Here is a 12,080-nt window from a genome sequence, read left to right on the forward strand (position 1 = left end):
ATAAAAAAAACAAATCAAAAGCACCACGCGAATTCGCCGAATTTAAAAATTTCATTGTAGCTGGACAAGGCCGGCCTGAGTACCCATATTTCGCTAGCTTGTAATAATTCACTTAGCTAACTTATAATAAAAACAATAAAATAATATAAATAAACCGCTTGCCATAATAAAAACAAAGATCAAACGAATTCCGGGTATTTCGTCGAAGACGCCTTCGCCGAATTACAGAATTCCACGATATCCAAGCAAGACCGGCTGCGGAGCGGATACGAGTTTGTAACATTATATAATAATTAACTTATGCCTACTTGTATAATTACTTTTCTAATTCATTCAAATTCACCAGTCACTCTTCATTTTATTCTGTTCACTGTGACTATTCACTATAAACTAACTAGCTCGGCTAGACAAACTCGTTTATGTATCCATAGAGAATTTCTTGAATATTCTAAAAAAACAAATAAATAAAAAGACCTTCCTGGAAAAGTTTATCAAACATGCCGCGACAGGGCACCAAACTTGTTCGTATATTGCGCAAAAACATAAACATGTTTAAAAAATCAACCTCGCCAAAATGAGAGCATTGAACTGAAATTCTAGAGATATATTTCTCTTCTGAAGATTGAATTTCATTGTTTAAGGTCCGACGTAACGTTCGCCAACTAATTATGAACTTTACCAAAGATATGCGCCTTTGCACCAGCTCTTTGTTTTTAAGGTTAAGTTCAATTGGACTTTCTTTAAATTTAATAATGATAGATATTTAAAATCAAAAAATTCTATTCGTTTTTTGTTATTATTCCTTATATTTATATTTTTATTATCAAGATAACTTATATTTAATTGTAATATTTTATTATTTCATAGCATTCGTACATTCGTGGTAATCAAGCTACCATCTCTTATTGCACAGTGATACCAACATTCCTTAAAATAAGTATAAAAACTATAATTGAGCGGATAAATACCTGAATAATAATCAAATATAAAACTAACTATAGAATGCAAAATGATAAATATGACCATACGACTTAGTGCGTGTCAAACACGGCACGAAATGCAAAATCTTGGAGTTTGCAATCTCTGTGGACCAAGTCAACACGGCTTTTAGCCTTAAATTCCATTAGAGATGCGAAAATTGTTTTTCGTGAGCCAAATATTGTGGGCATTGCTTCCACTTTTCTCGCGAATTGAATTAGAAATGTTTCCTTATGTATGTCTGTGCTGTACAGTTTTTTGCTTATAGTGATCTGTGGCTTTTTTAGTAACAAATGGAGCCGCAGACTATCGACATTTGACAGTTTATATACTCATAGAACATGTTCACATATTGAATTGCCTGTCTACCTTTTTACTTACCTATGTTATATTCGACGCCATCCATTTTGTAGATTTTTAATTTCAACAATAATTATTTGATATATTCTATATTGCTATCAAAAGAAATGGGTGAAGAAAAAGGTACGTATGTATATTTATTAAATTGTTTAGTACCGAGACTTTTTTTTTTATTGTAAACGTAATTGTAAAGCATCTATCCATTTTTAAAATCCGGTCTTGTTCATTTATATTAAAGGTGTAAGTGTCAGATATTCGACACTTTGCAATTTTATATTTTTATTGCATTAGAAGAATTTCATATTAGGTATTCTTAAGTTTACTGAGTGTTGAATAATCTATGCAGACGGTAAAGAACGAGATCGCAGTAGAGATAGAAGTGATAGAAGAAAACGTTCCCGGTCTAGAGAACACAGACGCCGGTCTAGATCCAGAAGTAAAGAGCGTGTTAGAAGAAGGAGTCGATCCTCTTCCAGAGGCAGACACAGTAGTGGTTTTTCTAGGAGACGCAAACCTTCTTTATATTGGGATGTCCCGCCACCAGGTTTTGAACACATTACACCTCTCCAGTACAAAGCTATGCAAGCAGCAGGACAGATTCCAGCTAATATAGTGGCAGATACACCTCAAGTAACTAAACTAATGATTTTCTTTAGTATTGTACTCAAAATTTTCTTTACAACTTTAGGCAGCGGTTCCTGTAGTGGGATCAACCATTACAAGGCAGGCAAGACGTTTGTATGTTGGCAACATTCCTTTTGGAGTAACTGAAGAAGAAATGATGGAATATTTTAATCAGCAGATGCATTTGAGTGGGTTAGCTCAAGCTGCTGGAAATCCGGTATTAGCTTGTCAAATTAATCTTGACAAGAACTTTGCGTTTTTGGAGTTTAGGTCAATTGATGAAACAACACAAGCTATGGCTTTTGATGGTATTAATTTTAAAGGTAAGAAAGTACAAAATAATTGTTATGAATCTTAATTTAAATTTGTGTTAGTTATAATATAAACATTTCTTCAAAATTATTTTGAACTAATTTTTCAATTGTTAGTCGTTACTATGATGTTACTATAACTTTAGGTCAAAGTTTGAAAATTAGAAGACCCCATGATTACCAACCAATGCCAGGTATGTCTGAAAATTCCATCAGCGTACCTGCAGGTGTAATTAGCACTGTTGTACCAGATTCCCCACATAAGATATTTATAGGAGGACTTCCTAATTATCTTAACGAAGATCAGGTAAGACATTATTCAAATCTTATGTATGGATGCATTTTGGATGAAGGCAAATTTACAAAATCAGTTCTTTTTTTATATAAATTTTGATTGTATAGTTGAAGTACAAAAAAATTTGATAAAATTATCAATGGTAGGAGCTTTTATAAATATTCAAGAATTCAGTTTGTATTTTGGGCTTCCAATTTTAAAGTCGTCAATGAGAATATGGAAATTACAAATGTATAACGTAACTCAATAAATATCTTCAGCAATCCTTTGGGAAACTTGTATTGAGACAAATTCCGAATAATTTAAAGGAAAATAAAAACTTTTGTGGTATATAGAAAACTGATATTTGTAAATTTGTGTATAATGTTCGGATAAGAATGATTGTTATCTTCCCCACACTATTTAGCAAAATAAAATTTGAAAAATATGGATACAGACCAGCAGTCAGAGTTCTTAAAGTGGTATTTTCCATTTTTTACAGCCTTTACAGATTACAGTCTTCTACAGAATTGTTCAGCGCAAAAATGATTTCAGCCTCTTTTACAGATTTTTTTAGCGTCGGGAGCCTCGAGCGAATATTTTTTAAACACTTTTTTTTCATTTTACTGGACAATAGATATGTTGTCTTGTCCACTGCAATATATAGTTTATCCCTCAGCTCAGCTTTTCTGTCAGTTTGGTTTGGATGATCTAATGTTATTGCTTTCCTTTCTTTCCTCCACTTTTATCATTTCTTGTTTTTTGGTACTTGTTTATGAATTATTCTTTAATTTGTTTTTGTATCCTACCATAATAATATTTTTTATACTTTTTAATTTGGATTCTAATACCCAGGCACCACTTTTGAAAGGGTATTTTAGTTATACATGGTTTTCTTCTAGATATCCATTTATATTTTTACCAAAAATTATTTTCCTATTCCTTGCACATATCTATAATTATTATTGTTTATATTTGTTTCTGCTATTTATTTTTTCTGGTATAGTTCTGTGTGATGCTCAATTTCTCAAAATCTGTAACCTCTTTTCAATAAAATATTTTTACAAGTGGAGCAAATAACTTCATTTAAAAGGCTTCGGTGATAACTTTTTCAATATCCTCTATTTCTATTAGTGCTATGTATAATTTTTTTGCAGTTTTATCGAGGTCTATAGGTAATAGATTTGCTTTTTTCCACATGCTTATAATTCTGTTTAGATTTGTGTTTTATGGGTTTTCTCACTAATTCATCTTTTATGAGTTTGAGATTATTTATTTATTGATACACAATTTAATTGAACTTCTAATTTTAAAATTTATCTTCTCAGTACTCGAATATTTTGTTGTCTAGTATTGGATGGAAAGTGTTTAAAAATTTCCAATATTTTTTACAGGTTTGCAGGTTTTTACAGGAAAAAAATTTGTTTTTCAGGATATATTTAAAATTAAAATTGAAAAGTCATTTTCAGGCATTTTTCAGCACTTCCTCTTTTCAGTATTTTTTATTTCAGCTCTGAAGATGTCCAAAATAATAATTATTTCAGCAATAAAAGCTACAATATTGCTATTTAATATTGAAAAATGTGATTATACACAATCATACATTTTCCCATCGATAGCAATTTTAGTAGTTATTTTTCAGGTGCCTAAAACAAAATCTTTCAGTAAATTATGCAATTTCATATCATAGGACTGTTTCACAATATAAATTCTTCAGAATGCCACAATTATAATCATTTATAACGTTACTCCTTTCAAATCGAATATGTTTTCATAACATGAAACAAATGAAAAACCTGTTAAACTTAGCTTGTGTAACTAAAGCCCCTTATCCTCATCTTCACATGTTTTGGAGACAAGTTGCTTCAATATTTCAATTCGATAATTTCCTGCTATATTTCTACTAGTAATTTCACATATTTATCTTGATTAAAATATTTTTTTTCTATTGTTACTGTCTCTAATAGATCTTTGGTATCTAAAATTTTCATATTGCTTTATTCAGTTTCATATTAATGCATTTCTTCCCTAAAACAATTGAAGCAGCTTTACAAAAAAATTTTATCATTTAAATCATGGTTGTTTATTCAACAACATTCATGAAGATAAGGGATTTGCTTGCATTAATCATTTTTAAAGTAAAGTAAGGATATAACAGATAGTTGTAGCATTCTTATAGCAAGTATCTAAAAAGAAAAGAAAAAAATATCTTCTCATATATCTGCTTTTTTGCCCTGTAGCTAGGGTTATCAACCCGATGCGTTTGAGTGTTTCTGCAAACAAATAAACCTGAACACCCTGTGGAAAATCAAGGCAAGTCACGTAATTATAAAGCAAAAAAGCCGTTAATGTCATTTCTTAATTCTGACTGACTTGGAGGCTGTTTCAAAATAATTGTGATGGGTGATGCTATATTTAGTTTAAATCACAAACAAAATTTTGAGGTAGCAACAGTGGGATGGAAGTTCAGAATATCATTAACAATTTCCAAATAAACAAAAACAAATGATAATTGAATATTGAAATTACCTACAAAACACAACAATACTGTGAATGATGTAATTGAAAATTTAGCAGAAAAAAGTTATAAGATTATTGTATTCTTTGTTTGTGTCATCAGCATTCACTACCTTTTTGCCAGTGCCACATATCAACAATTTATCGATGGATTTCTATGAAATTGATGCTTTTAACGCCATATTCACTCTTACTGTGCCTTGTCAGGTCCTCTTGACGTTACCAATCGCAATAACCGACAGTTTTCAACATTTAACTGTTGCATTTGCTCTATTTAAGACTCTTTCGTTTAATCACTTATCCGCTCTATTCTTAAGATTCTAATACTGTTGATTGTGACAGTCCTCAGGGTCCAGACTTCAGCTCTGTATAACTCACAAAGCAAATATAACATTTAATCATTGCACTGTCTAATTCAATCCTGCATCTAATTTTCTTATCTGGGCTCAATTGCTCTTTGATGTAGCACCTTAGGTTCTATTCATTTATCTTTAATGGCTCTGGTATAGTTAGCGGTTAGAGACCATAAACTTTTTCTTTGCAATATTTATATTCAGTCTCATTTCTTGTTCCACTGAATTTATAAGATTTCAAGACCCAGGACAAAATAGTGGAATGTTTGATTACTGATTAATCGTATAAGCAAAGTTATAGAGAAAAGAAGAATAACTAAACTCATTGAACAACTTGTCTGGCCTCATTACAATATATTTCATACACTGTTTGATTGCCAGGTTATTAATACCCAGTTTTTTCTAATTGGAAATGTTATAATGTTAATCTGCATTCCTCAGATTCTCATTTTTCTGTGATTAATATGCCTAATTAGAAATATATTGGACAGAATGGGTCGATCTAAATGACGTGTAGCTTAAATTAGTTCATTACTGCCTTTACTATGTATTTAATTTTTTGCAAAAAAGATAATGCTTAATTTTGTGGTGTACTATCCTTAATATACAGGATGGCCTAGTAACACTGAAACAATTAGGAATCATGTTAACAATATTTTCAACTTATTCCCACTTTAATTGAAGGTGTACAATAATTTTCACCATATGGTCTGATAAGTTTTTTAATGAAAATATTATTTTTATAATTTGAATTTTCAGAAATTATAATGCCTTTTTTCTTTGAAAAAAAATCTGTAAAATAATCTTGTATATTATCCAAGATTGTTTTTAGTGCATGTCATTTATTAATTCACAATTAATTTTTGTTTTTAATTATTTGGGGTTAATTAGATTAGTATTTCGAACACATCATAACCTATCACTGTTATTATTGCATTACACAGCCACAAAAAGTAAGTTATATATAATATATTGATTGAATTTTGTACACCCAAAATCAAATTAGTTTATACATAAACTTGAATAATTGTTTTCAGCAAAAAAGGTGAAATATTGCCAATTATTTTAAATTTTCTTCTCCAAATTTCCAAGATGATTGAATTTGTTGTGTTCCATTCTCCACAAGTAGTATGTGCTTTATGGTATTAAGATACAGATTGTACATCATTACAATTATTCATGCCAAAAATTCCTGCCAAATGCAAACTACTGTGTTTTATGTCCATCTAACTTGATTTACCTTTATATATTTGTTTATGTTTATCCCTAGAGGAATTGACGACATTTGATTAGCAAGTGTCCACAAACTTTATACTTGTAAATTGTATAAACTCACACAGAGAATAGTGATTATTTTAATAGACCTGCTTTATTTGGTGCTGTTATAAAAGTACAACATTGGAGAGACGAGTAAACTTAATAAATGTGAAAAATAATTCTTCCTGTCCTTTTCTTTCTCTTTCAGTCTTCTAGGTACATGTATATCGCTTTTCTTTATGGGCGAAAATCTGCCTGTTAATCTAGTAAACAATCAATAAAATTGAAAACTAAGGTATACTTTTCAGCGTTTCTTAGGTTCTGTAGAATAGATTGCACTAAAGTTTAACGTATACTCTTTCAAGGAGATGGATAGCCTTGACATTGAAGTGATGATGGAGTCTATATTCATGATTTGGTTAATTTCTCAATGGTCTAATCAAATTCCAGGTCCCTATGGAAGTCACTATGTTCCTCGGTGCTTTGTTTTGGATTCTTGCTTGATTTGGTGGATAAGTTGGATAGTTGGATAAATAAGTCCATACAGGCTTAAGTATCTGCTTATAAATCAAAAGCTTATTATGTAGAGACAGAGTGGAGTTTCCTCCAATTATAGCCAGTACATTTTTCTGATTCCTTTTCACTTCACTATAGGTATAAAGTTGGAATCTATGGATCTTTTGGTGATATTTATACTGAACACACTGTTTACCCTAACACTCACAATTACACTGTCTGACACGTGTTTTGATTACCAAGTTATCGTCTTCGACTGAAGTTTTCCTTCATACATCACATGTCAGACAGTATAATTCTGCGTGTTGGAGTAGAGGTAGTGTAAACAATGTGTTCAGCATTTCACTATAGGTATCACACACACAAAAAAAATTGTTCTAGAAAATCAATATGAAGAAACATAATTTTTTGTTTAATTAAAACGTAATTTGAGAATGACATAAATTATTTAAATATTCAATACATGATAATAATCAAATACAAGTTTGTGGTTAATTCAAAACTTTTGATTTTGGGTTTAAACTAATATGAAAATCGATAAATTTTCTAAAAAAATCTGAAATATGTAGGTAAAGGAATTGCTGATGTCTTTTGGTCAGTTGAGGGCTTTCAACCTCGTGAAAGACACTGCTTTTGGATTAAGCAAAGGTTATGCTTTCGCCGAATACATTGACATTACAATGACCGATCAGGTAAGTCAAAGCAGGATACTCAAATCTAGTAAAATAATCGAAAAAAACTATTCATTTGTAATTTGTACAAATCTGTTATTTTTATGGGTAGACCAATGGAATCTAAAGCCTTCACAAAAATTTAGATCTGCTTTAGTATTAAAATTTTGTAGCAATCCTTCTAATTTTCTTTTAATTAGGCTATCGCCGGTCTCAATGGTATGCAATTAGGAGATAAACGTCTAATCGTTCAAAGAGCAAGCGTGGGTGCTAAAAATACGACAGTTCTACCAGCAGTACAAATACAAGTTCCTGGTCTCAGTTTGGTGGGTGCTTCTGGACCCGCTACTGAAGTTTTATGTCTTCTCAATATGGTAAAAATTCAAATAATGGTTTAATTAAGCAATTTTATAACTTGTTTTATTGTAGGTTACACCTGACGAACTTAAAGATGAAGAAGAATATGAGGATATTCTTGAAGATATTAAAGAAGAATGTAACAAATACGGTGTAGTTAGAAGTATTGAGATACCTAGACCGATAGATGGTGTGGAAGTACCAGGATGTGGAAAGGTATGTAGATATATAATGTTTACAGCATGCAGAGGAAATTTCTGTAAAAATATGAAAAATATTGTTTTTTTCACTTCTATATGAAAAATATTTAGTGATAAAAAATATGCACATTGCACAATTATAACCTTGACAGAGATACAACCTTTTGTGTTGGGAGTAATCAGGATTTGTTAATCATCTAGTTAAATGATAAATGTCCTAATGGGAACCAACGTCATAACTAAGTGATTCCAAGTGTCCCTTAGACACTTGATGTTCTTTTAATGTATTAAATTACTTTATTAGCTTCAATTGGAAATAATTGTCTCCAGACATAAATGCAATTATTTCTTCTAAAGTGTAAAATTATTGCTACAGATTCATTAGAAGATTAGAAATTTTTGTCATTTTTTCTAAAAATATTCTTGTTTATTTCAAGGAAAACTGATACAATGGAAGTAATGAACAATATAGTAACGAAAATAAATACGTTATCTTTGTTTCTTCTGTATTTTCGATTTATCCATATTATTATACACTTATTTGAAATATTCTGGAGTGTTCTCAAACGCTCTGGAAGAGCTCTGAAGAACTTACACGAAAATTCTGGGGTTGGATGTAAAATCAGCACATGATAGGAGAAAAAATTGCTAGAAGTAAAAATTTCTATACTTGAAATTTGATTTCTAGAATGAATTGTATAATTCAGAATGATTATGTATAATCTTGAGAGAAAGTAAAAAATTTTTACCTGATTTTTATCATTCTTACTAATTTTTTTTTTTCTATTTTCAATTAATATGTCAACGACTATTAAGTGACAAGGCTTTTTAATAACTTGTTGATATTTTCTGAAATTGAGAATTATTAAAATTTAATTATTATTATTATTTCAGGTATTTGTCGAATTCAATTCCGTATTGGATTGTCAAAAGGCCCAACAAACGCTGACAGGCAGAAAGTTTAGCAATCGTGTTGTAGTGACATCCTACTTCGATCCTGATAAATATCACAGAAGGGAATTTTAATTAATATTATTTTTTTAAGAATGTAGTTAAGTTACAATGTTTATTAATGTATCAATAATAATTTCGATTCTTTTAGCTCATACCAGTAATTATATGTCTTTAAAATATGTTTTTAATTTTATGTATAGAATCCATTACTCTTTTTTTATACTGTAGTACTCCTACTAAATCCAAAATTAATTTTGTAGGAATAAATGTATAAAAAAACAGTTTGAAATCTTTCTACCTTAAAGCAGGTTTATATATGGTAAATAATAAAAATTTCATAGTAAAATAAAAAAAACAGGTAGGTAGCATTGTTTTAAATTTTCTTTGGTTTGTGGGATTTGCTTCAGATACAAACTAACTGTTGGTCTAACTAAAAATATAAAACAATCCTCTTGGTTCTACAGGAAATATTTTGAAACGAAATTTCTTCAATAAACTGGATTGAAGTATCAAGTAACAAAATTTGGCAACATAGCATATTATATATTTTTAAAGATTGATAACTGTGAAAATTCTTTGCTGCATAGGTAAAAAACCACTTCCGGAAAATGAAGCATGACAGTAACTCAATAGATAAGTCATCGGAAAGGAAGAGAAATAGTAGAGGTGAGATTGATTAATATAGTAATACACTTTTAGTAAAAGTAAGATAACACACATAAATCCAAGCAAATTGCAGAATGAGTACTATATTCAATGAGGGAGAGGAAAACCGACATGAAGTACATGATAAGAGATGCAGAATATAGGAGGAGCCAAACGAAGAGACCACAAACAGGAAATAATGAGATAAAAAAGATATGTAAAAGAAATCGAGAAAACTAAAAATAGGAATAATAATTAAAAAAGAGGAGAATTAAGATAATGTAGTAACTGTTTTACAGATGCAGATGGCCAAACCGATTAAACTTTGGGATGTTATGCATAAATCCAAAGTCCTTCTGGTGAAAATTTAAAATCCAAATAAAAACCAGTCAACGAAATCTGTTGACCTTATAGAGTTGTAAAAATGAGAGAATTTATATCAAACATGAATTATCAAGAATAACGAAAAAAATATAAAATTGAAAGCTGAAGAGAGGAATAATGGCGAGACTAAAAATTATTTTCAGTAAACTAAGGATGGAAGGAGTAGAGTGGAAATGGAACCAAAAAGAAGGAAAACTGGAACTAATATACACAAGGAGGGATTCAATAACGACGACATTGATAGGATTTTTCTTGTTTATCAATATATCTTAGAATCCTACATTTTGAGAGTAATTAAAGTGTAAATTCAAATAAATAGCGCAAAATTGTCCATAATGAAAAATTCTTTTTTTTTCTCTCTATACCATCAGAAAGTAGACATGTCAACGAACAAAAAACCCACCAACGTTTTAAAAAAAATCGAATATTTTGACGTGAGATTTTTTTATTGAAAATTAGGGTGCTTTTTGAATCCTAAACCAAAGTAGGGTAAAAATATTTTAAATCAGAAAAATTACAGTGTGCTTTGTACATAGAAAGGTAAGTTTTCAACAAATTTCGTAAAAAAGATTTTTTTTAAAGCTATAAATAATTTTTTTATTTCGCCCACTTCCCCAATTCAAATCGCCAGTAATTTATTTTTCCCTTCATTCTTTTTATATTCTCTGCCTTTTTTAATAGGTGCCATCCTACTAAAATTTTTTTTGTTTCTAAAATTATCGACCCTAGTCTATTAAACAAGTTGATTAATAAAGGAGCCCTAACCTTAAATTAATGAGTCCCTGTGTAAACTAAAATCAATAAATTAGAGTGGCTCTTATTACTTAGTTCATTTTGATTTGATAAAGTTCAAAATTTTGTACTAAAACATAAATAATAAGTAGGTGATTAGAATCACAAAAAATTCACTTTCGAAAGAAACTCTAATAAAGTAAATTTGATTATACAGGATTTTTCAATACCTGTATGTATCAAAGATCGATATCGATTCTTTTACTAAAATTGAAAACAATTTTAATTGTTTTGGAAGAATTTAAGGTCGATTATTAATTCCAAAAAAAATCAAACAGTAATGTTGATGTCATTTGGTAATTGAAAAGAATTAGAAGAAATTGGTTGATATTAGTCTTAATAAATGTTGCGCGGACTAGACCGTAATGAGTCGCGTAAGAATAAGTACATTTTCTTACGAATGAAAAAATTTAGTAATTTTGACATAAATTCTTTTAAATGTACAAAATTTTAGTAACATGCAAAAAATTGTCAGAATGTTCAAATATGAATTCAATTAAGGAATTAAACTTTATGTATATTTTGAATGAACCTCGTATATAAAGATGTAATACTAATTTCAAAATAAATTTAGATTTATCGTTCTAATTGAATTTGACCTTGGTAAGTAATTTGAATAAGCGAAAATAAAATGCCAATTTCAGTACTAAAAAATAATTTAAAACGTCTATTATCGATATTTTTGGAACAATATCTCTATAATCCATCAACGTTGGCCTTGAGCCGGCTCTGACATTTTAAGACACTGCGCAAATTTGTTATTTTTAGAATGGCCAAATTTTTCGTTGCTATAAATATATGAAAACTGAACGAATCGTTATCAATCATGGAAATAAATTATCGAACAATCATAATAAATTTGTATAGGACATAGTAATATATGTAAT

General features: G+C 29.7%; 1 protein-coding gene across 1 annotated transcript; it reads left to right on the plus strand.

Moving 5' to 3' along the window:
- The first annotated feature begins 1,290 nt into the window (after positions 1-1,290).
- LOC130892608 (splicing factor U2AF 50 kDa subunit) lies at positions 1,291-9,653 on the plus strand. Its single transcript, XM_057798089.1, has 8 exons — positions 1,291-1,461; positions 1,685-1,968; positions 2,027-2,285; positions 2,420-2,580; positions 7,760-7,882; positions 8,062-8,235; positions 8,291-8,434; positions 9,313-9,653. The coding sequence occupies exons 1-8, from the start codon at positions 1,446-1,448 to the stop codon at positions 9,442-9,444; spliced, it is 1,293 nt and encodes a 430-aa protein (XP_057654072.1). The 5' UTR covers positions 1,291-1,445; the 3' UTR covers positions 9,445-9,653.
- The last annotated feature ends 2,427 nt before the right edge of the window (positions 9,654-12,080 follow it).

This window comes from Diorhabda carinulata, chromosome 4 (genome assembly GCF_026250575.1).
Source record: "Diorhabda carinulata isolate Delta chromosome 4, icDioCari1.1, whole genome shotgun sequence".
Taxonomy (NCBI): domain Eukaryota; kingdom Metazoa; phylum Arthropoda; class Insecta; order Coleoptera; family Chrysomelidae; genus Diorhabda; species Diorhabda carinulata.